The 26,126-nt window shown below is 44.3% G+C and overlaps 1 protein-coding gene across 8 annotated transcripts in view; it reads right to left on the reverse strand.

The window, feature by feature from the left end:
- Window positions 1-191: 191 nt before the first annotated feature.
- The window catches only part of slam (slow as molasses), a 71,736-nt gene continuing 45,801 nt past the window's right edge, over window positions 192-26,126 (reverse strand). The window contains exons 11-16 of one of the 8 annotated variants that reach the window (XR_008612747.2): window positions 24,129-24,396; window positions 13,185-13,306; window positions 6,553-6,614; window positions 5,795-5,908; window positions 5,259-5,327; window positions 1,046-3,212 (exon numbers count right to left, since the gene is read on the reverse strand). Coding sequence is in view for 6 of the 8 variants with exons in the window: in XM_055071344.2 (XP_054927319.1) it covers window positions 631-649; window positions 5,795-5,908; window positions 6,553-6,614; window positions 13,185-13,306; window positions 24,129-24,396 (585 nt within the window). In the remaining 2 variants the exon portion in view is untranslated. Of the gene's footprint in view, window positions 650-1,045; window positions 3,213-5,258; window positions 5,328-5,787; window positions 5,909-6,552; window positions 6,615-13,184; window positions 13,307-24,128; window positions 24,397-26,126 lie in introns of those variants that run through there. The other 7 variants (XR_008612748.2, XM_055071345.2, XM_055071344.2 and 4 more) reach the window with 7 other exon arrangements.

Below are 26,126 nucleotides of genomic sequence, written 5' to 3' on the forward strand. Positions count from 1 at the left end.
GCGGTGCAATTCAATGCTACACGAATACTAAAGCGGAACAAGCGGATCGTAGATCATGTTCACGCGCTGGAATACGGTAGAAAATAGCAGTTCCGTTAGCTGCACACGTGACCGCACGACCGTGGGAACAAGCAGACGAAGCGGAAGCAAATCTCTCTTGCTTCGATGAGAAGTAAAACAAAACACACGCAGACAATCAGTTTGTTTTATTTCTCTAAACTTCGTCAATTCAAGCAACAGATCGCAGAGATAACTGATCAAGTCCCGCGTCACCACGAGCGACGTCACACTCCGGACACGACCACGTAGACGCAAGGGCACGACTACGTCACCTTCCGGTTTGGTGCGCGGCGGTCGCAAGAAAAAAACGCCGCTCTGTTTGAAATTTGATATCTTCTCAAGGCGGGTAGCGATGCAATATATACTTTGCAGACACGACCATTATCGCGCAATGTATGCTCTGCGCTTGTCAGCTTGAGGAAGCAATCCGGAGCGAAGTCCACGCCACCACCAGGAAACTCAACCTCCTGGTTCCGTCGTGGGAGACGCCCACTCCAAGAGAGCCCGAAGCTCTCGTGGCCTGCAGGACCTCGAATAAAGTTGATTTCCTTCCTTGTCAGCTCAAAATGGTCAAACCTGGTGAGGGGCCCTTTAACGGAGAGAATAACCATTTCACAGCCTAGCCTCAAGAAATGACCTACCAGTTTTACAGTGCGAGGTGTTCTGTTCGCCCCTCTTCCTTGTATTATCACCCGGCCAGCTTTCACCACAGCTATGCTTTTCCCACATTTTTCATAGCACTAAACAGGTCACTGGCACTGCAGCTATGGATGCAAGGACACCTGCAGGTAGCATATTCTTCACCGCAGCTACGCTTTTCCTAAATTTTTCGTAGCACTGAGTGGGTCACTGGCACTGCAGTTATGGATGCAAGGACAGCTGCAGGTAGCGCATTCTTTGCTATACAGTTGGATAATGACAATGTGTTAACCTTCATGCCACAGTGAAAGTTGCGAGCAGCAGCCAAGCAGCAATACCAGATAACGACAATAGGAAAAATGTTTATTAAACAGTTCAACCAATGTAGAGGAAGAAATCCACCCAGGCACTATTCCAAAGCATGTATACACAGGGTCCATTCTTGGGATTGATGGTTGAAATTCAAGGGTAAAAAATCAGCCTGCTCCTATGATTGATCCGACACACTGAAGCTGATCAGGTGCACTTTTTAACAGTGACACTAGCCTATAGATGCGAAGGGCAGTTATTTCCAAATAGCTTTTGGCAGCCCAACACAAGCAACTGGCTGTCTTTGAACACTAATGCAAAATCGCCAATAGGAACATATGATAAATAATGTTAACGTGCATGAGCACCTGTGCACCTGCATGGCCTATCGTCCGTTTCTATTATCCTGTTTACTGTTTCAAGCTGCGAGCCACAGCAAGAAAATATTTTTGTATGGAATACCTGCAACCAAATCTAGCACCCTTAGTTGAGAGAACTTCCTTTCAACAGGGCAGCTACCATTCTGCATGCTTGACGCACCAAAAATGCTGTGCGCCATCATTGCATTAATGTAAAAGCAACTACTAAAGTGCAACAAGCTTTGCTTCACTCAAGGCTGGCAGGCGCTTAATACATATATATATATATATATATATATATATATATATATATATATATATATATATATATATATATCCAGTTTTTGTTGAGTGTTAAGCATAAAGAAAGCATGTATCACATTCATGAATGATATCTTGACCACTTCTTCACACAAGGCATGCAATGTAGTGTTTTGCAACCTGCATTTATTCTTGCCTTTTACAGAGGCAAAAATTATTCAGGGTTTGAAAAAATACTATTATTAGGTTTTACCTAAAAACGAAGGGCCCAACTAGGCACTTGCATCATTTTCCGATCACGATATACACATAGCCCCATGCAGTTTCAATCACAATACTTTCTCATTGCAAAAGTTGACCCATAACATACACTTGTAGGATGAAACCCAAATGCCCACGTAAAGTGCAGTTTCGAGAAAATAGTATTGGGTCTTACCCAAAAACGAAGGACCCTACATATGGAAGACTAGGCACTTATTGCTATCATTTTCCAAATACTATAGGCATAGCAACATGTAGGTTCAGGCACAATACTTCCACTGCCAAAGTCGTAGCATTATGTACAATTGTACTCAACCCAAAATGGCCACATACAGTGCAGTCCCCTGTTAGAGATGAGCACAAAACCTGTGGTTGGCACTAGCACCTGCCTGGACACCTTAGCAGAGAATCAACATAGCTTCAGTTCGCACTTGAAGCCAAACTACGTGAGCACCACTTGTATTAAAGCACCGCTTGCAAATTAAAGTGTTCTCTTTACAAGTGAATTGCATTGTACAAGGCCGGTATTTATCACATTCCTTTATCATAAAGATATCACAAAAAAATGTGAATATACTGCACAAACCCCTGTGCACAATACGATGGCCCTCAGCTAAGCAAGGCCAAACAAAAGTATCTTACACAAGTGTTTATTTTCTTTGTTTTTCTTTTTAACAATATCAATCAAAACCTGCACGCTCCCTTCTGCGGCAAGGTCAGGCCAGGTGAAGCGTAGCCATTTCTAACATACTAATACTTTGCCACATGCCTGTGCACGTGGCAAAGGATCGCATGGGGCAAAAAAAAAAATGTTGCGAGACCAGTTCGTTGTTGAGATCACTGGCGAGGAGGGGCGAGAGGCTTCTTGGAACACACTGGCGAGAAGTACCGGGCTGCCAAGGGGAGCATTGGCACTGCAAGGCACGAGCATGGCGCACCTGTTTTTCAGGTGTGCCCACAGATGGAGTGAGAGAGCACCAGAGAACATTACACGTGCCACATGTTCATGGCATCACTGTACAGTAGAAACTTAACTAATGTTTGCCTGCTTGATGAATGGCAGGCGAAAAAAAAAAAAATTTAACGGGAAGTTCTGTACATCAAGCATAAGACTGCCCACCCGCGCAGTCACCTCTTTTTTACAATACAAAAGAAAGAAGTTAACAGAAAAAAGAAACAGGTTTAGCTTAAAACAAATGAAAGTACAAAAGCAAAAAAAAAGTTTAAAAAAAATAAAGGGCATGGCCACGTGCAGTGTCCTTGATGGAGCTGCAGCATGTGGAGGTGCTGTCTTCACGGGCAGAATCCTCTTTCAGTGCTTATCTGGAAAAAAATGAGCACACTAGAACCCTGTGCACACTATTGTGTACACTTACTATGTTCTCACACAGGCTGATTTATTTTGCATACTGCAGCTTTAAAGGCCTACAGCAAGTGTGTACATAGATAATTTTCTAAGAATTACAGAATGACATTAAGAACAACCTAGATATTCAAGCATGACAGTAGCATTAAGTGAATAAATAAGTTCAGTAAGAGGAAGGGAATGCACAGTAATAGGTAAGAAATTAAGGTCGAATTTCGGGGATAAAAGCTGTAATTGGAGGGACTGACATTTATCAAGGGCCTATTTATTAGCACTACAGAAATTCCTACCAACCAAAGTATCTAAATATGTAATGGTTTCTCTGGAAAAGAACAGAAATTTTCAAAACAGTCTTTCAGTCTGCATAGTCTTCTTACACTGTACAAACACCCACAACACTGATTACTGGATGCAATAGCAACAACAAGATGCTGGTACAAGTGAGAGACAAAAGTGCATCGGGCTTCTGCAGGAATAGTTGTGTGAAAGAGGCCCTGAAACACTTTTTGAACATGAAGCAACATAGTGAGAAATGTTGCCAATCTGTTAATGAGGATCCTGTGAACATGTGAGCCAAATGTTATTGCACTGCATGCAACTGGGAATTTACAATCTCCTGTCAAAAGCAGCAAACAAGTCGCTGGCTCTTGCATCAGCAATGTTATCATGGAAAGCAGTCGGTCCTCGGTCCACGAACGCTACTGGCTGATTTCATGATTGCAAGAACATTCTTAGTAACACATGATTGTTAATCCTGAGTTAAATAAATGAATATATGTCTGCGATCTCAAAAAGACAAAAAAATAATCTTTGCACTGTGCATAGCTGCATCTGCTGCGCGTAGCCTCTGTGACGGCAGCAGCATGCTGCATAGCGTGATCTACATACAGGTGGCCGCCACAGGGTGCCATGATGAGCCCTTTCGCTGGCACAACACTGAACTTTTGATCGGGCCTTTGCCCTATTAGCTCCTCCGCTGTGTAGCAGCATCCAGTGTGCTAGCAGAGAGCAAGCCAGGTATCAATGCGATAAATCCACTTAGTCGAAGAATCGTGAAAGTTTTTGTGGCACGATATTTGTGGGACAACATACAATAGGGAGGCCATTCTACGACATGCGACTAAGAAATGCCTACACTGATATTGTGATGATGCTGGCATGCCATAAATGTGCTTTGCATTTTCAACCTCCTGAAAAGGCAGCAATCCTCGCCCCACTAACGCTATTCGCACTGTTGCGTGTCACCATGTCAAGAGGATACACTAGAGGACCGATCAATGCACCACTCTGTTCATCCGCATGAAGGCACAGCCATTTTTTCATTCGCGATACCTCAAAGGTCCCGCAAATGGGACGTTACATGAGGGGCATGCATTAGTTAAAAGCAGGAAAGGAACTGCTCTAACGCAAAGAAAAGTTTGAAAAGTGCATTAAACAAAATTTCAGACCATACATTTATCAGATGTACCTAAACAAAATGACTCTACTTATGTGGGTTTTTCGTAACGTCTGTACACAGATTGGTTGACACTGTTTCACTGTCATGCGACGTCACATGTCATTCTTGCAGCACTTTCAGAGACAAATTAAAAATACATTTCCTTGTTTATAAGATACCAGCACGCTCATTTCCGTCCATGCAACACACAATCTTCTCATTCTTACCACAATCCAAAGACATCCCCTAATTGGTAGACAGTCTCTTTAAATGTATTTATGCGTAAACAGAAAAGGTTTCAGGTTATGCTCGTGGTAACTCCCGATAGCTTTCTTAGTGAATATTAAGCGAGAATAAAGAGGATGAACTAAATTTTGTAGAGAATTTGAGAGTCCATTGTGATGCATTAATCCTTTACTGATGGATGTATCCTAAGAATTTTTGTATTGAGTATGCAGTTTTTGGCTAAATGTCTTCAGCCAATACTGAATGAAAGGCAGCAAGCATGATCTGTTGGTTTAGAGCAACACAGGAGAAGGTAGAAGACACTCAACACGCGACTCACTTCCTTTTGAAACCACAGTCAGAGGAAGACAGGTCAATGCAAGATCTCTGGCTGCAGTGATGTCACACGCTTCATGTAAAGAAAATGACGAGAGCTGTCTGTACAAACTCCAAACCAGAATAGATTTTCTGTGCCCCCCTCTGGTTGGGTAGAAACTCTGGTTGGTTAGAAAACTTTGCATTAAAAAAAATATCAGAAACACATTCAATTCACACACCTCTACAAAATTGTGAAATTTGCTCCATAAAGTTGCATTCTCCTATAGTGCATTCGAATACTTTTAAATCTTGGCTAAAGTTAGCTAGGACACTATGTATGTGATGTGTCAACAACAAAGTTTTCTTTTCTGTACCTGTGCATGCTCCATATATGCAATGGAATTTTTACTAGCTCCTAAAATTGTAAGCTGCAGCAAATGAAACCAATGTCTTGCTTTCACCAGTGCACGCTTCCAGCTGACAGCCTCAGCAGACAGACACAAGTAATGCAGGCAAGCCCTCACGGGAATGGCAGGCTGTGAAGCACGCACCACTCACTCTGCGTTGCTCTTCATGTGGCCAAGCACAAGGGCTACAATGGAGTTGAAGGTCATGCGGGAGAACCCACCCTGGATCTTTCGCAGGTAGTCCACATGCCTGCGGATCTCTTGCCTGCACGCACACAGGTCACAACAAGACTTGATGCACAGCTGTTTCGCAGGCTATATATACAGGAACGACAACTTGCTGCACAAGTAATATGTGCTGCTGGGAAAGTTAGTTGATGCTTTAATAGTGGTTGAGGCACAGCTGCCAACCTTTCACCAATTTGGCACACAGACCAGAATTCTGGTTGGCACCTGTTCTATTCTCATCCGTGGCTTATTTAGCACTATTCACACTGAATCACCGCATAAGCATAGTGGACGTAATCTAGACAACCATATAGTGCATCTACACAGCATGCACCTACTAGGGATATATGGAAGCAGGTAAGGAGTCGAGGTGAAGCAAGACCAACACCATCTTACTCTAGGCACTGAGAAGTAGTGCGTAGCAACAGAGGAATGCCTGATCGATTGATCCCAAAGCCGTAGTCAGGAATTATTGCTTTCGGCTCCACATTTGTCCACATGAAATTTTGGAATCTGAATACAGCGTTTACACTAAGCCACCCAGAGTCTCAAATGGATGATAGGCACTAGGCAGAGCGCTAAAACTTACAATGCAGACAGACTACTTCCTTCTACTGGCAAGTTTGCAAGACAGAGTAGCTGGTTAGAGTAAAACAGCAAAATGGAAAAACAAGCACTCACTCTGCATAGTCCGGCTGCTTCTTTTTAACCATGTGTACTATTTTTGCAATCTGCATCTCCGTCTGAAATGATAAAATATGATGTAGATCAATTTTAAGTGAAGCATTTCAGAGGCAGTTGGTTATCCAGCATTGTTTAGGATTATGTAAAGCATTACCCGACGGACCAACATGTTTGTGTAAGGTGAGCAAGTAACCGCATGATGCGAACTGACAGTATGATCATCACATGATTAGCATGATCGATTGCATTGCAAAAAAACACTGCATCATGTTCCGTTAAAAGGGCCCCTCACCAGGCCACATAACAAATTTTGGTTATACGCTGGAAGTTGTTACGTGCCCTCTAGAGAGCGTTCTACCATAGGAATTTTTCAAAGTGCTTCATTAATACCCAAGATAGGAATATTTCAAAGCCGCAAACCCATGATTTCAGGTGAGCATCACCGCCAACATAGACACCCTCCACTTGACCCCCGTCTAGCCTCCCAAGTGAAATTCCTTTCCTGCGTTCTCCAATACCCGAGCTGGAGCACCACGACACTGACCCCGCATTTTCTTCTCTCGCTTTTTTGCTGCATGGCACACCTCCGCTGATGGTCTCGCACGGGAGTTGTTGCGTATGTCTCACTTCATGATTTCGCCGGCTGTGCACGAGAACACCTGACTAGTGGTATAAGTCAGTGCTGGGCAAACACTGAAGCAGACGCACGCAGATCACCGAGCATGATCACGTGCTGGAACACTGTAGAAAATTACACAGTACAATTACGGAAGTACATCTCTCTTGCTACGGTATGAAGTAAAAAGACATGCAGACATTTGTTTTATAAGTTTTGTTATTTCTCTAAACTAATTTATCTATTGAAGCAACAAACAAATATCTGCTGTTGTCTTGAATAATTGTCAAAGTCACGTGCCACTGTGAGTGACGCCACTGTGAGCGACGTCGCAGAACAGCAACCTACATAGGCACACTTGCGCGATTCATGTCGTCTCTCCAGCTGGGAGTGCAATGCCCCGTGAGGAGAAGGGCGCAGGGCGTTTGGTAGGAAGTTTCAGCTCTTATCGCAGCATGTGGCAAGGTAATACTTCGCAGGCACAATCGGTGTGCGTTGTGTGCACTGCACTTGTAAGTTTGAAATAGCCAGACCTGGTGAAGGGACCTTTGAAGATCTCGGCCAATTCTCAAGAGGGTACAATATGAAGAAAACCAGCAAGCCCTTGGTTTTATAAGAGTATGAGATATTGACATTTTCTGGTGACCACTTTTCACAGGCTAACGTATGTTAAATGTTATTACTCGGCGCAGGACATGCCTGGATGTATCGCAAGTTTGCTGAATGTTATCAATGAGTCTCTACGTTGTCGATTGTCACTGAACTTCATGTGATCTGACTGCATGCGTGACGCGAATGGTATAGTACTTTCTGGAAGACACGCGGGCACCAGCGATTTCTCTGGAACCTTGGACGAGTCACCTATAAAAGCAGACGCTCGACTCTCTGATCAGATTTCGACAATCACTAACTTAGCTCGCTGCTAACGTTCTCGTCTGCTTGTTTTTCTGGGCATATGATTGCCCAATAAATTGATTGCCCAGTGTCAGAACTCACAGTTCTGACACTGCATCACCCTTCACTGACGCTAGAACGCGACATCTGACCGCTGGGCATATCAGATACTCCAGTACGCTATTGAGGATACAAGAACGTATTACTGTATTTACTCGCACAATGATCACACTTTTGCGTTAAAAAAATGACGCAGATTCAGGGGTGCGATCATTACGCTGGTTAAATTTCCCACGAAAAGAAATGTTTTCTTTTTTCATCCCGCATTTGCTACGGGATGACAACGGGTCAACAAGCAGGTGGCTGCCGCTGTCAGTGCGAGACACCAAAACAAAAATGACTGCTGACGGAACAAGCCGAACATGCCGAACGCCATTATTTTTCTCATGAGTACATTACGCCTATTGAAACAGTTCCTTCCATATCAGCAATGAATAATATCGTTAATATAGGCAAGTTTGTGACAATAACGTAGCCATGTCCACTTTGAGGGGACAGGAACAGAGATGGGCGCGCTTAGCTGCCAGTGACATAGAAACACATGGCGGGCATGCTGTGGAAACTGTGGCATTTGTCTTCACTGCTATAGTAAAACGCACGTTTCCGCTAAAGGTGGGCGAATATCTCAGCTGCATTACAAGCGTTGACATATTAATAGGGTACACTTCTAACGTATCAGTGTAAACGTGGCCACTATCGCTGCCGCTCGCGATTTGTTGCATGCCCACGAGTGCAGACGAGAAGAATCAAAAGGCGCTTTTTATGTTGTTGTTGACCAAAACCATTATGAAGCCTACAAATAATAAACCTGAGGCAAGTTTGATTGTAGCTTTTTGTTTTCATGGAAGTGCGGAAAGTGATGAAAGGAATGAAATGGGGCATCTGCTTAAGAATGTTGGGTGCGTGCAGACCGCTTGGTATGTCTTCCAAGAGTCGTTCGCGTAGCATTCGACAGGTGGTAGGCGGGATCATCATAGGCTAGTCTTGCGACACGACATATCGCTGCAACAAGTTCAGGGTGCGGTCATTACACGGGAAAGAAAAAAAAATCAAATTTTAACGACAAAATTCAGGGGTGCTATCATTACGCGAGTGCGATCATTATGTGAGTAAATACGGTACTGGCTGCACCCGACCACAGACGTTGCCTGCTAAGTCAGGATATGCAGCAGACTGCCAGCGACGGAAAACACCACAAACAGGGCCAGCAGCATTTCTGCAGCCAATCGACCCACCCTGCTGACCATTCCAGATCGGAATGGACTTGTTGAGGCCATTTCCGACGTCAGCATCCTGGAGTAAGTGGATAGTCACGGCCACCGACTACCTTACCTGCAACACCCTACCTAAAGGTACTGCGCGGCCGAAGTGGCGAAGTTCTTTGTCGAGAACACCCTATTACAACATGGTGCCCCAGAAGTCCTGATCACGGACATGGGAACTTCTTATACAGAGCTTCCTCAAGCCTTCCTGCAACACAGCCAGACAGGTCACCGCAGGACTACCGCCTACCACCCGCCTTACGGATCACCTTAAAGAGCACCTGAATAAGACCCTCACAGACATGTTATACATGTACGTCAATGTCAAAGACAAGACCTGAAATGCGGTCTTCCCCTACGCAACTTTCTCTTACAACACCGCCATGCAAGTAAACACAGATCATGTTTACGGAAGGAACCTGATGACTCAACGTCATGCTGCCACACATTATACATGTTGCTGACGAAGAAAATCTTGACGTTGCCGTCCATCTGCAATGCGCGCGAAAGGAGCACGACAATTTGCCCGCCTGCGCATCAACAGCCAACAGAGGACGGACAGCCGACGCTACAATCTTGGCAGCGCTACGTGGAATACCGACCCAGCGACCATGTTTGGGTTTGGACCCCGTATGCCAACAAGGAACTTTAGGGAGAAATTTTTGCGACACTAATTTGAACACAAGATCATCAGAAGTATTGGCACACTGGACTACGAGGTCATACCAGATGCAAGACTTCATAGTGGCCTGCTTCTCCGCAGTGCTAGAGCAGATGGTGGTCAGCAGAATGCCATACATCTTTCTTGGGTAGTTGTGCTGGGCGACAGGCAGGTGATGTGGTGACGATGGCAGTGACAGCAAAGCAGCGTTCTGGGGCCCTGGCGCAAGCACAGAGGGAGACCTTGATTGCGGGCGACGGCAACACCTGCTGGTACTTCCAGTGACTGCAGCAGTTCTTCCTTGACTATGTGGCCACCAACTGAGGCCACCTGGGGCTGCAACCTGGGGCTCAACTTCTGCAGCTCTTCCCGTAGGACCACTCCAATTGTCTCACACAGGTTGTCACTGCCTAGCGCTAGAGCTTCAGCTTCGCTTGTTAGCGCACGGCAGTTGTATTGCCTGGGCGAACTTGTGCCCAGCAAAACAAGTAACACTCGAGAAGAATGACAGCGGTGACCAAAGTCAGCAATCGTCGAAATCTCTGATCCGCGGGTTAAGCGCATCTGCTTTTATGCACGACTCACGGGCGTAATCGGTGGTGCCCACGTACATTCCAGAAACTACTACACAATTCGCATCACGCATACAATCAGATTACACAAGCTTCGGTGACAGCAGGCAATGGATAGAACCATCAATAACATTCAAGAAACTTCCTATACATGCTGGCGCGACCTGCGCTGAGCAATAATGTTTAACGTTTGTTAGCCGATGAAAACGGTCACCGGAGAAAGATAAAAAAGTACACATGTCAATATAACGCATGCGAAGGGTACTAGCAAGTGTGACAATTATTCACTCATGTCCTCCATCCATTTCCATAACCTTAGTCCTGCTTGCGCATTAAAAAGAATTAAATTATGGGGTTTTGCGTGCCAAAACCACGATCTGATTGATTATGAGGCACGCCGTAGTAGGAGACTCAGGAAATTTTGACCACCTGGGGTTCCTTAACGTGCACCTAAATCTAAGTACACAGGTGTTTTCACATTTCACCCCTATCAAAATGCGGCCGCCGCGGCCGGGATTCGATCGCACGACCTCGTGCTTAGCAGCCCAACACAATAGCCATTAAGCAACCACGGCAGGTTGCTTTTGCATTGTCTGCTATATTTAATATTAAGTGTAGCATGTTCTTAAGAAATAAATGCGCCTGTTTTTCTCTGTGTAAGCCCACTTGCAGTGTTATCCATCCCAATGCAGAGTCAAACCTGTGAAAATGTGAGGAGCAAACAGTTCACAACAGAAGTAATGCCACGTTGGAATGCAGGTGACACTCATATTGCTGCTGATGATGCCCACAGCTTATGCAGTGTCACATTACAGACACTGCAACAATGTAAAGCCAATACCTGCATAATTGTACATGCTACACAAAAAAACGCTAAATGCAAGGGAACTGTCCTTTTGACTTTTGAAAGCTTCACCCAGCATGCCGCGCCAAATTAATGCATGTAGTTCATCTGCATTCAAAACTTTTTAACACTCAAAACCAAGAAAGGGCAAAGCAACAGCTGGACAGGAGAGCTACTTGGCAGGTATTTGCTGAGGGAGGTTTGGTCCCCTTCCTTCACTTTAATTTGATTACTGAATAAAGGGACCCCGAAACGATTTTGACAATTTTGTACAAACGTACTGAGTCGTTAGGGAAGGTCCTTCTGATAACTGATGCATCTAAGTGCTCCGCGTAAAGCCTATAATTTATTACGTTTTCAAAATGTGCATCGCTGCCGATCACAGCACACTGCTCGGCGGAATTTTCAGCCACCCCTTCCCATATGACGTAAATCACCCAATTGACGTCAGTAGGGCGAGCTATCCGATTGGCTGCCCAGGGCGTGTCATCGATAATTTTTCCGTTAATTTGTTTCTGCAAAAAGAAACAAACAGAATGCACAAGAACACTTGCTCAGTACACTTAAGCACTTCCGGCACACAGCAAGTGTCGTGCTCCATTTTTGACGAGAGCTCCGCGGTCAGTTGGGTCTCAAGTCTTTTCGCGAGCACTATGATTCGACTTTGTTGTGGTGTGGATTGCAAACGTACCTGGCAATATGTCAAGCTGCATCATCGTGTCCCTCTGCAAGGCAGCAGACGAGTAGACTGGCTGCAGCACATCGGACTGCCGCTATCCGATCGGCACGAGTATTTGCGCGTTTGTAGCCGTCGCTTTACACCGGAAGATTAATAATGCAACAGCGTTTCGAGAGTGCGGTATTAGGGTAAACGCAAGCGCAAGGGTACAGGGCCTGTCCATGTCCCCTTGCGTGTCATTTCACAGGATGAGCAGAAGCACAAATGTGAATGGTCTGCATGGTGCAGCCCCCTGGTGGCACAGAGCTCAACCACACACAGTAGCTGTAACGAAATGTATTCTTTGCTGCTGGTGTAAATGTTTTTGCAGGAGTGTAATCGTTAGCACATTTTTGTAAATTTTTAAAATGTTTTACACTTGGTGAGAGCAATAATGGCTCTTTGTTTGGCCTGTTAAACTGTGTGCCAACGAGTGGCTGGACCGTGGAGACCGATCAGGCAGCTCACGTACGTCTAAACTAAAGTTCCTTCATCAGCTTGAGTTTATGCCTCCAAAGTTCCATGGAAACGCCCAGCTTGCCTGTGGTTAACGGAATACCAGACATGTTCGGCACTGTGACAGAATGCTCGTAAGGCATGCTGCTTCTATAGCTCTCACTTAGGGTCGACTGCCAAGCAGCTGGCGGAGAGTTTGGAGAGGCTTCGTGCGCTCGCTCCTAAGAACCGGGTGTCAACGACACGTCATGCGATCATTACGCAGAGCCAGTGAAGGTGCAGCTTAGCCCCGATCACTTGGCGAACGAATTGAGGAGAAAATGCATGACTATGGAGGAGGGTAACTTGTAATCTTCCGTAGCTCTCTTAATATGAGGTGTTTCATACAAACTGTGGTGCGAATGATTAACTTTAGCTGTACCCTATGCGTTTACAAAATTTGTCCGAACAGTTTCAGGGGCTCTTTAAGGTGCTCCTTTTATTAGTGGCACACCCTCTCGTTACGCCTCCCCTGATAGCAGTTCTTTTATAAGCACAGCAGCCCACCTTGCTTTTCGTAGGCGATCCTCCCCGGCTGGACCACATGGACTCAACATCCGAGCATGGAGCAGCAGCCTGCTCCATGCGCCAGTGGAGGTCATAGAACTCGGGAACCTGAGGCCGCTCTGCTGAAAGAATTTTTGAACATCTTGAGTGGTCATGACAGCAAATTTTCAAGATTGAATTACGCATTGCACATTAAGGTGTATGTATCCCACAGCAATGTGGCAAAATACAAGTGCATTTAGTGCAGTACAAAACTTGTATATATATCGCAGTTTAACAATAAGTACAGTAACACTGACAAGGTGACAAAATCAGGTACGTTGTACATGCTAAAGCCCCTCCATCCACGCGCCGCCGCCGCTTTCTTAAGTAGCGACCTTTGTTGTGCGCTGCCTTTTCCCCTCACACCAAATCCGGTTCCGGCATTTTCGGTTTCAAAATTTCCAGTTCCGGCGTTTCCGCTTCCTGGAGTTGCGCTGCAGGAATTTCCGCTTTGACTGCTGTTAGACGATGGTGAGACGCCCGCACGTGCTTAGCAGAGCTGTGGCAGTCGCCATAAGAAGAATGCAACGAGGACAAGCTGTTGTATTCCGCTGAAGTAGTAGTTCGCGGTCGCTACTTTCCAGATGCACGAAAAACGGCAGTGGTCTCCAAGCGCCCAGGCACTACATTCCACTGTACGTTGGCTCTCGTGGCACAACCCGTCACAGGTTGACGCGAAGCAGCGAACACGATCAGATCGCTGATTACAATAGGCAGTGGTTGTTGGATGGAATAGCATTTAGTTTAAACTGCAGCTAGTGCAATTATAACCTCTCCATCGACACGAAAGTAAACAACACTAAAAAATATAGAGTCACTTTCACTCGGAACAGGAAGCTGCAGCTATGCAAGATCCGCTTGACGCCGGAAGCTAAAGGGGTGAGTGGGAGAGGAGCATGGAGGAGGAGGGTAGGTTGGCGGTACTTAACCTGGTCAGCGGAAACGTGTACGGAGGGGCTTTAGTACATGCATAGTCAATGTGTGTATTATACACATGGGCGGTTATAATGTAAAATGATTCCAATCTGTTATTTCCAAACTGCCATTAGCCCTCCGTGTTGGGTCAAAATGGCTCGGGCTTTGCACATATGAGCCGGACCCAAACCATAGCAGGACACAGAGCAATGAGCACCCTTTTCGCTATTGCTTTATAGGAGGCAACAGATCTGAAACTTGCTATTGCGCGTGCATTAACTTCCAATTTCTTCTTTCTTTCTTTATTCAATACTGCAAACCTTGTACAGGTCCAAGCAGGGTGGGTTAAATGGCAACAAAACAAACAACAATAACAAAGTTCAAAAAACATCAAAGTGTGGCGAAAGGCAATAAAGAATCATTCCAGTCAGTTACAGTGCAAGGGAAAAATGAAAACTTTAATAAATCTGTTCGCGCAAAATACGGGGTCAGGGAATAAGGATGATGGTGTATGTGTATGCCTGTGTGTATGTGTATGTGTATGGGCGTGTATGCCTTGACGTTGAAAGCGACAGATATGGAGAAGGGTTAATAGCTATATCTTGATTCCAAAGCAGAAAAAGAAATTGCAAATGTAAATTTTTTCTTCGTTGTTCAAGACATTGGATACCGTTAATCTGCATTAATTCAGAGGGTGAGTCATATGGGGAAAATGTAGAGTAAATAAACCTTACAGCTTTTCTCTGTACCTTTTCTAGGCGGGTGATATTGTGTTTATTAAATGGGTCCCAGACAACGCATGCATATTCAAGTTTCGGTCTAATTAGTGAATTGTAAACAAGTAATTTTACGTTAGGAGGAGAATTTCTAAGCTTATGTCTTAAAAAGTACAGTTTACGGAATGCGGAAAAACAGAAACATATCGATATCCCTCTACCAGAGATTGTGCGCATGTAGAATGTCAACATGGGCGGTGTTGACAAGGCAGGCCAAATGATAAGTTACTACAGGACAAAAGCACGCGGCAACAAGTGGACAATCAGAGTCATCTTTCACCTCTACGACATTGCCCTCAGCAACTCCTGGGTGCAGTACACGTGGGACATACGCTCCCTAAAGAAACCGCGGAAAGAAATACTCAAATATATGCAGTTCCGCCAATCTGTTGCTGAGATTCTTGTGGCTCAAGCAAAGAAGCAGGATGAAACGGAGGGTGAGAACAAAGCAGAGTGGCATCCGCCATCAAAGCAGGCTCGACTGTCTGCTCGAGAACGCCAAGAAAAGAGGACAACCCACTGCTCAATGCTGGCAGACACTGCAAACGCTGCCCATTGCAGACTAGAGGGCTGCGACATGAAAACAAATTTCTTTTGCACCAAATTTCGGCTCTTCTTCTGCATCACAAAGGACAAAAAGGTGTTTTAAAATTTATGCCCACAGGAAGTGAACACAACAGCAAAATTTTTGTTGAGCAGTGGAATGCTCTTTTTATGTACTTTATTCACTACTTTGCCTTTCGAGTTATTAAAACATGTTTGCACACGAGTTTGAGCGCAATATCTCCGGTACGTCATTACTTGCGCGCTGGTTGAAAAAAGACCGGGTAGCATCCCAGTGTCCAATATATTGGACATCGCGTTGAGCTGAAACCCTACTGACTTATTCTCAAAGTCTGGGAAAAATCTGTGTACCCAAATGCATCCCGGGTCTCGGGAGGATAGATGATGACCGGTCGTTTGCTGCCTTGTCGGCCGAGCCTGTGAATGCGGCCGATTGATTTGCACTGTACTTGCAGCTTATCCCTCATTACCACGGTGCGAACTTTTTCCTTGAGGGACGCTTCCGTTTCGTCGTCACAATCAGAAACGCCATGAATAATTACGTTTGACCGCCTATTTCTGTCTTCGAGATCAGTTAGTTTCTTTGACTGGAAGCCAATAACGTTTTCTATAGACTTTAGAGAAATTTGAACCTGATCCCTTTCCGTCTGAGAAGATTCAGATAACCTTTTGTCAAGTTGAGTGTACGTCTGTTGATGGTTATTTTTCAATGTTTCTACGTTAGACAGTTGGACTCATTTCTGAAATATCGTTACGGATAGCAGCTTGACCCTGAAGCAACTCTTCAAACAATTCCTTCTGCGTGGGGCCTGGGTTTGATTCAACGTCCCCACAGAGAAGCAACGTGCACACAAGAAGACATTCATAGGCAAGGTCTAAACACTTCTGTGGGCACGGCAGGACAAAAATGCCACAACAATCAGTCCATAAAGAACTACTGCAAGGACTAACCTGCAGAACGCAGAACAGAGGTTTCACACGTGATATTATAAGTGGCTGTGCGGGGGGGTGGGGGGCTCAGATGAGGACAGACTAAAGGGGGGTGGTCACGACTATTTTTAGTTTTCAGCTAAATTTTTATACGAGATGGGAAAATGACTGTAGAAAGGAATCAACCTTCGTAATGAAAAAATTAGCATGCATTTCTTCAAAAAAAAATTCTTATTTCACTTAAGGTGGAAAAGAGTTTTACAGACTTGCAGATTTTACAAATTCGAAGGCCTATCACTAAAATTAACACTGCACGCTGCCAAACATATTTTCAATAAATCTACACCACTAGTACTGTTGGTTCATGGGAAGTTAAATTTATCTCCTTCACAGTATGTTTTTCAATAATTGACAAACTGTCAAAGTTTGTCAAAGACTTTGGGGTTTGACAAACCGAAGTTTTTCTGGGAACCATCTTACCTAAGGCAATGAAGCTGAAAAACATTTCTGACAAATCTTCAAAAGATTTTGTGCAAACTGAAGAATGTATGCAACTACACCCCATATTTCATTATAAAATCCCCAAAATGCCAAATTGCAAGAATACTGTAAAGTGGAACATTTTAGGGATGTTTTGGAAAACAATTATCACCAATTTTGATGAAATTTTTATAGAATACCCACCCAGGGCTGATAAACAGTATTCCAAGAACATGTCGCATTATTTTATATTACATGAGGAAATGGAGCCTATTTTAACCCTCTCAGATGCTGTTTGCCATTATCCAACAAATTTTTTTTTCACTCTAAACCTCCTTTATATGACAAGATAAGGCCAAATGACAAGGTTGTTGAGAAAAAGTTTCTTTTTTACGAGATTGCGAACAAGTGTGTATAAAGTGTCTCAGTAGTCATGTTACCGGCAGACGGATTTTAGTCGTGAAAAGTGAAGAATAGACTGCTTCTTGCTACAGCACACTGACACCTGGCATTTCAGCAAAATATTCTCGAATCACCCTTGTCTACTGGTTCCCAGAGATGCAAGGCCATCATTCAACGCCATCATACTGGGCTACCGCATTGGGCCACCGAACGTGTTCCCCTAAACAGTTGAGGCAGCAGGCCTTGATCATATAATAGTTTTCAACGCTTTCCTGCGCATGGCACAGGTTTAATGATTGCCTCTACAAACTCTAGTCACAAGATCATTAAGTCTTGAAGCTTTGTCTTCCATCCTTCTGGATAATCCTTGATATAAGATAAAGAGGTTTCCTATTTCTTCAGATGTGCTTACGCTCCAGATGTACGCTCCAGATGTCTGGACGGTGTGTAGGTCTGCTCTGTGAAGTACTTGAGAATAGATTCGGGCACATACATTTCCAAGTAGTTGTATGGAGTATACGATTCATCTTGCTGTCAGTGAGGCTGCAGAACTTAGGCGGAGGAAAATATCATTTCCTTCTCTATAAGTTCCTTTAAGCATTTGCTGACCAAGGTATTTCTTGCAGTAATGCATCCGGCACTGTTTTTATCTTTGCAGTCAGAATGCTGGGAATAAGCATTTTCTATTCAACGTCAGCTCCGCCGCTTTCACCAAAATCTGATACCATTACTGGGAGCAATGTTCTCGCGCAATGTCCTTTCCGCCGAATGTGTCGTCACATTGCGAGACTTTCCTCTTGAATGTTGCGCAGGGTACACATGAGATATTTCAAGAAAAAAGAAGTAGCAATGCATGCGGGCCGCTACTTCAGGAGAACTGATACTTCAAGTCCATTTTCATGCTTTGTACACATTAAGTACTCTTAGGAGCGAGGCAATGCACTTTCTTTTATGTGCAGTCTGAAGAATTTCCCACATTTGACAAATTCATAAACTTTGCAAAGCATTTGAGAAATGCAGAAAAAAAAGTTATTTGCGCCTATTGGCTGTTGCTGCCACAGGTATGACCTAGCTGTTTACTTCGGCAAACAATTAATGCATCTAATCAGATGGCAATGCAAACCTACAGAGAGCCTGAGCAGAAGCACAACATACGGGTAAATCAAACAAAAATGGCAGTTTTGAATGAAGATGCTGCAATGAATGTATTTGTATAATCTATACAAGTGTGTACATGTATGTATACAAAGACACACGTATGGTCATCAGAACGATGTGCCGCAGTTTCGCCCGCAAATTAGTGGACAGCTATACGAAGTAAGGATAGCAGTTTTATCGGCCATCATCATCATCATCAGCCTGGTTACACCCACTGCAGGGCAAAGGCCTCTCCCATACTTCAACTACCCCGGTCATGTACTAATTGTGGCCATGTCGTCCCTGCAAACTTCTTAATCTCATCCGCCCACCAAACATTCTGCCGCCCCCTGCTACGCTTCCCTTCCCTTGGAATCCAGTCCGTAACCCTTAATGACCATCAGTTATCTTCCCTCCTCATTACATGTCCTGCCCATGTCCATTTCTTTTTCTTGATTTCAACTAAGATGTCATTAACTCGCGTTTATTTCCTCACCCAATCTGCTCTTTTCTTATCCCTTAACGTTACACCCATCATTCTTTCCATAGCTCGTTGCGTCGTCCTCAATTTAAGTAGAACCCTTTTCGTAAGCCTCCAGGTTTCTGCCCCGTACATGAGTACTGGTAAGACACAGCTGTTGCACACTTTTCTCTTGGGGGGATAATGGCAACCTGCTGTTAATGATCTGAGAATGCCTGCCAAACGCACCCCAGCCCATTCTTATTCTGATTATTTCAGTCTCAATCCGGATCCGCGGTCACTACCTGCCTTATGTAGATGTATTCCCTTACCACTTCCAGTGCCTCGCTACCTATCGTAAACTGCTGTTCTCTTCCGGGACTAAACATTACTTTAGTTTTCTGCAGAATAATTTTTAGACCCACCCTTCTGCTTTGCCTCTCCAGGTCAGTGAGCATGCATTGAAATTGGTCCCCTGAGTTACTAAGCAAGGCAATATCATCAGTGAATCGTAAGTTACTAAGGTATTCTCCATTAACTCTTATCCCCAATTCTTCCCAATCCAGGTAGGTCTCTGAATACCTCCTGTAAACACGCTGTGAATAGCATTGGAGAGATTGTATCTCCCTGCCTGACGCCTTTCTTCATTGGGATTTTGTTGCTTTCTTTATGGAGGACTATGGTGGCTGTAGAGCTGCTATAGATATTTTTTCAGTATTTTTACATACGGCTTGTGTACACCTTGATTCCATAATGCCTCCATGACTGCTGAGGTTTCGACTGAATCAAACGCTTTCTCGTAATCAATGAAAGCTATATATAAGGGTTGGTTATAGTCCGCACATTTTTCTATAACCTGATTGATAGTGTGAATATGGTCTATTGTTGAATAGCCTTTACGGAATCCTGCCTGGACCTTTGGTTGACAGAAGTCTAAGGTGTCCCGATTCTATTTGCGATTACCTTAGTAAATACTTTGTAGGCAACGGACAGTAAGCTGATCGGTCTATAATTTTTCAAGTCTTTGGCATCCCCTTTCTTATGGATTAGGATTACGTTAGCATTCTTCCAAGATTCCGGTACGCTCGAAGTCATGAGGCATTGCGTATATAGGGTGGCCAGTTTTTCTAGAACAATCTGCCCACCATCCTTCAACAAATCTGTTACCTGATCCTCCCCAGCTGTCTTCGCCCTTTGCATAGCTCCTAAGGCTTTCTGTACTTCTTCTGGCATTACTTGTGGGATATCAAATTCCTCTATACTATTCCCTCTTCCATTATCGTCGCGAGTGCCACTGGTACTGTATAAATCTCTATAGAACTCCTCAGCCACTTGAACTATCTCATCCATATTAGTAATAATATTGCTGGCTTTGTCTCTTAACGCATACATCTGATTCTGCCAATTCCTAGTTTCTTCTTCACTGCTTTTAGGCTTCCTCCGTTCCTGAAAGCATGTTCACTTCTATCCATATTATACTTCCTTATGTCAGCTATCTTACGCTTTCTGATTAACTTCGAAAGTTCTGCCAGTTTTATTCTAGCTGTAGGGTTAGAGGCTTCCATACATTGGCGTTTCTTATCGGCCATATAAACTTGTAAACATAGGTATACTAACTAAATTAACAAGCAAACATGAACACAAATCACTATGACTGCAGAAACTCAAAACACTGGAGTGAGGAAGCGCGGCAGCAGTGAGCTAATTGACCTTTATGCTGCCTCTCGCATCAATGTGAACTAAGCCGCGAAAAAACAGCGCAAGGCAGACTGTTCCCAACGCAGGTTTTGAAGATACAGCGGCCCAAGCAGGTGTGGAGTAGAATGGAGTGGAGTAGAATGTGTTGATATTTCTGGAATTGATCTCTAATTATATCTATCGGAAATGCTCCCCATGTATATGAACGATGCACCAGCCTAATGTGAAAGTTCAATGTCACCAGTGCAATGGATGAGCCAGCTGGGTATGTTCAGATGTGGGTATGTTCAGATGAGGACAGTCGCCAAAACGGGCCCCAAATTTTTCATTTTCACATAAATTTTTGTATTAGGCACAAAAGTCCTTCCACACCACAGAAGTGAGACTACTTTTCCGACACAAGAAATCTGAACTGAGACAAGGTGAAAAAATGTTGTCACCGAGTCATTAAACATTGCAAACTTTAAAGTATGTGGCATAGAGAACAGTTTTCTACAGGCAAGCCCTTTTACCGTATTTACACGATTGTAAGTAGACGTATTTTTTAATGTGAACATCTCATGTGGGGGTAGACTTAAAACCGAAACCAAAACATGGCACTGCCAAAAAAGAGAGACCAACAAGATATCAGGGGAGCTACAATGTAGTTACAATTCTATCTTTGCTCTATCGCCCTACCCATAGCTTTGCGCTATACCACGCATTCGTTCGCTTTTTGGAAGGGTTTTTACCTTTGAGAGTTTTAGTGCACACAACACTCATGGGAGGGGGTGTGTCGGTGTGCCGCTGTTCCATTCGCGGTGGCACCCTCAGAACGGCAGCGCTTGCGGGGAGTATGGATAGCTCATGGAAGAGCAGACACTGCTCACACATTTCTCTTTCCCTGCAGCTCTTAGTTTAACGCGTTCAACTTGACTGCCAGCTACGTGCTACTACCATGCCATGCTTCCTCAGTCGTCGTGAATGCTTCCAGGCCCAATAAACATTCGGCGCTCGTTCACAGCAGCCGAAGAAACAAATCACTGTGCAGCGGGCTGCAAGTTCACATTTTCTCAATGGGTGGTGCGAGAGTGGCGATTGCAGCGAAGCAAAATTTTCACCTGTAACGGCAAGCGAAAAATTTCTCATGGGCCGAAGTCTGGGCGCTTTTCGGAGCTGTAGGCCAAGCTTGCGGCGAACATTGCTGAAATGCATGATTGGTCCCTGCCAGTGAAGTGCGACATGGTCATGAAGCAAGCCTGGATCTTCGCCTTTTAAGGACCGGCTCCGCTGTGAGTACGAGTGGCTGGCGGCAGAAGACCACAAAGTTACGCCAACCGGACCCGTCAGAAGAGCCTCCCTAACGGCTAAATGTGGTTGGGTGCGTTCGGCGTGGGCTGCTGTTCCATAAGATGACGTCGTGCAGTCGTTTGCAAAATGTGGAATTTCGCTGGACGCCGACGCACTGTGGGACCGTAGCAGCGATGACGACGGCAGCACTAATGAGGACGATGGCACAAGTGAAGACGAATAGTCCAGTCACCATGTCAGCTATGAATAAATGTTTGTTATCGAATGCGCCCTAGGGTATGCTTTTCTTCCCCCTGTCACACGCGATATGGGGGGGGGGGGGGGGGGGGTCGACTTACATACAAGTCAACTTACAATCGTGTAATAAAGTACTTTACATCTGTACCATCTCTCACACGCAAAAAAGAGGCGTATTTGAATGTTTCTGTAAAGCACCTTATATTAAGGTTTCAACGTAAAATTTTGTTTCACTCTGTTGTTGAGTGCTACACAATTTACAAAATAAAGTGTGCAACAATTTCCTGCACTTGCTTGAAGCTGGATGGAAAATAAGAAAAAGAAGACATGAAAAGCAAGATGTGCACCTATTTCTTCATTTAATAAAAAAATTTCCAACTTCTGTAGAATTACGAGGACAATCTTTTGAACTTCCTACAAAAACGTGTTGCTATACATTATTAACAGAAATATTCGATTTAGACTAGGAATTTTGATCCGTTTCACTGTTCAACGACATAGGTAATTATCATGGTCAATGATGACCCTTTCCTGATTTTGTTCATAAAGCAACGAACTTCACTGTGGCTGGACTGGATTGGAATAATGCACAGGCAACCTGAGCATTATCATAATACGGGGTTATTTAGTAGCTATCACGAGGCTAACAAAGGTTGACTAATCCTTTGCAACGCGGATTGAAAGGTAGGGTGCGAGGGAGTCATAGGAAAGTGCAAGAACCACAGCGTCACGTTTAAGATTTCTGAAAGCTTTATCTACGTTATCCACAACCAGTAATTATCAGTCGGAAAGCAAGTTTCGCAAACTGCAGATTCACAGCGTCTTGCATTCTGTGTTTGCACGACGTGCTATGTACAAGGAATTTCCTCAGTCAGATTTTATGTTGTTCCACATGTGGGTTGTCCAATTCCCTGCACCTGATAGAGACCTATTCATTCTTTTTTCTTCCATTCTCTGAAGGCTTCTACTTCATGCTTCTTGACGTGCAGTAAGAAAACGTAAGTTTACCAGCTACAATGTTCACAAAATTACTTGCTCTTTAAAAAGCTTGAATGACAATCATCATTGTTTCCTTGTTGGGCTTGAGCTAAACGATGCAGTTCTTATTTCAGCAGCTGGGATCACCGAAGGCTTTGCGCCTGAATATTGGCAAACTGCCCAAAGAAGCCATATTGTGAGACATACTCCATACAAGCACATAAAATACCTTGAGTTGCATTTTTTTCTTAAACTATCGTCAAAATTGTTTCTAAAACCCCAATTTCCCCCTTGTTGTCTAAGAAAGAACATTCGCTGTTGGTTTTCTGCACCGTGCTAAGACTAATTAAACTTGAATTGTGTTAATTTCATGTGAGAGGTGGTATAGATGTGGAGTAAAAGGGTTAACGCGCAGAAAACGTCTCTATATCGCATGCTTTTAAAGTTTGGAACGTTTTGAGACTTGATAGCAAGATTTCTGAACCTTGTCCCATTTGAAACTGTGGGTGAAAAAAATATATATATATGTTGGAGAAGTAGTCACAGTTCCATGGTGTGAAAGGATTTTTAAGCATAACATAAAGATTTAAGTGAAAATGAAAAATATTCGGGACCCGTTTTGCAACTCATTACCTGAGCAAGAAAACAGGGACAAAGAAGGAACAGGTGACACAAGCGCAACAACTAGTTTATTTTGGGAAAACATTGACACTCAAGTACTTCATCAACTGCAAACCACAAGAAAAAGCTAAACCGAAAAAGAGAAAAATAAACACTACGAACCCTTCAATAGGCCGAAGTTACAAAATTGTTATTGAACTTCAAGAGGCATTGCGACGTGTGCTGCACAAGAAGGCATATTCTTAATCTGAAAATGTGATGAAGGGCTGACTGACACATAGGTCCCAGATGTTTGCTCCTTGGTCATCAGTCAACAGTTGGTTGCACAACCTTTGTCAGTTGCTAGTGCACACACATCTTAATGCTTTATAACCTTCCTCACGGTATTAAGTCACAGCATGTGAAGACGCTCACCCGGCCTCTTGACTTTCTGCTCAGCTGGGGGCGCTGGCTTAGGCTTGGGCTCGATGGAAAGTGCATGCAGCTTTTCGTCGGGCTCTGCACGAGCAAGTGGAGAACGGCGCACAGCAGGCGACTGTGCCTGAGGCCAGCCATGCCCTTCTTCCTCCTCTTCAGCCTCCCCGTTCATGGTGGCCACTCCCCGAGGCCTCTCGTCTTCCTCCTCATCCGAAGTGGAGCAGCTACTCCTCAACTCCTGGTTCGCCTGCGCAAGTGTCGAATGCTTGTCACAGCAGCCAGCTGTGTTGCTGCTCTCTGCCACTGTGGTACAAAAGACTGCATATTCAAGCATACCCGCGAAGTTCCACACTTGCTAACTAGGGAGACTGAGCAAGGGGGCGGGGGTTATAGAAAGCAAGCAAAAGAAATGGAAATCGCTCTCCCGTTCATTTAAATACACTTGAACCAGAATACTTTCATTGATCTTTAACCCAGTGAACTTTCCCTGTGTATCATAAAAAACTGTAATCTCAAGAAAGGTAATGTATTCACAACATCATTAAAATGCACTACTGCGAGACTCTGTGCAGCTGTGAACATTCTAGCATGTAAGGCAAATAAATAAGCTACCACCAGCTTGTGCCAATGCCAGCGTTTTCTTAAATGGCACTGCGGAGGAACACAGCTTTAAGAACTGCCTTCTAGACAGTCAATGCGGCACACACCGAAGAGGGGCACTACTGTACACAGCTAAGATTACTGCAGAGATGTAGTCCAGATCCCAGACTACAGTGTGTTATAAACAATACCACAGTGGAAGGTTACAAATTAAATCAGATTACCTGCGGTTCTCTAACATGCCCAACGCACGGTACAGTACCATTTTCGCATTCTGCCCGTCCAGATGTGGCCATCGCAGCCTGGACTGAACCAACAACCTTGTGCTCAGCAGTGCAACGCTATAGCCACTAAGCTACCAGGAGTATTCTAGTATAGTTACTTATTGCTTCTCTTTCGTGTTTTTTTAAAGGGACATGAAGCAAAAGATCATAATTTTCGGCCGAAAGATGTATGCGAAGTTTTGTGCTGTTCAAGAACCTCAGCACTAGTCAAGGTGACAGCAATATTTCAGCCACGTCTGCATAGTAATAAAGGTAAAGAAGATGTAAAATAATAATACAGTAAGAAATTATAAATTCTGGATCTTTACATGCCAAAGCCACAATTTGATTATGAGCCATGCCGTAGTGGAATAATTTCGGAATAATCCGGAATCCGGAATAATTTCGACCAAATTTTGCCCCCATCAAAATGAGGCTGCTACTGCAGAGATTCTAGCAGCTATTGTCATCTTTCTCAGCCGCCTTTTTTTACATGGTGCGCTCCGGCACGTATCTCTGAGCTCGAGCTGCGAGAGTAAAAGAAAAACGGAAGAATAAGAGCTTCTGCTCCTGCTATCGGTCCGAACAGTTCTCAGGTCTTTCACTCACCAACTCACTCATTGTAGTGGACCTAACCTTGGTCCCTATAACGTGGTGACCTGAATTTTCATTCACGATCGATGATAACACTGGGGCATCCGAAGAGAGAGATCCAGCCACTCACAAACGTGGAAGCCACTGTAAGTGCCATTATGTTAGCGAGAGGAAATGCTTCAGGCCAGCGGGTATAATAGTCTACGCAAGTGAGTATGTCACAAGCAACTAAAGATGGTAGCAGCAGGCCAACAATGTCGATGTGAATTATAGAACCGGGCGTCAGGTGGACAAAATTTGCAACTTCGTGTGTTGTGTAGTCTTCGAGCGTTGACAGTGAAGGCATTCGCAAGCCCAGCTGTGCACGTCAGTGTTCACACTTGGCCACATAAAGCGGAAGTGATTAGAATGTTGAGTGGCACAAACGCCACGATCACATGCACCGCTAGCTTGTCGAATACTTACTGGTGGAGTTGGAATGGAACGAATGGGCGTGTTGGACCCCTTGACACGTCGCAAGTGTTAGTGCCTGAAGAAA

Source organism: Dermacentor andersoni, chromosome 5 (assembly GCF_023375885.2).
Source record: "Dermacentor andersoni chromosome 5, qqDerAnde1_hic_scaffold, whole genome shotgun sequence".
Lineage (NCBI taxonomy): Eukaryota > Metazoa > Arthropoda > Arachnida > Ixodida > Ixodidae > Dermacentor > Dermacentor andersoni.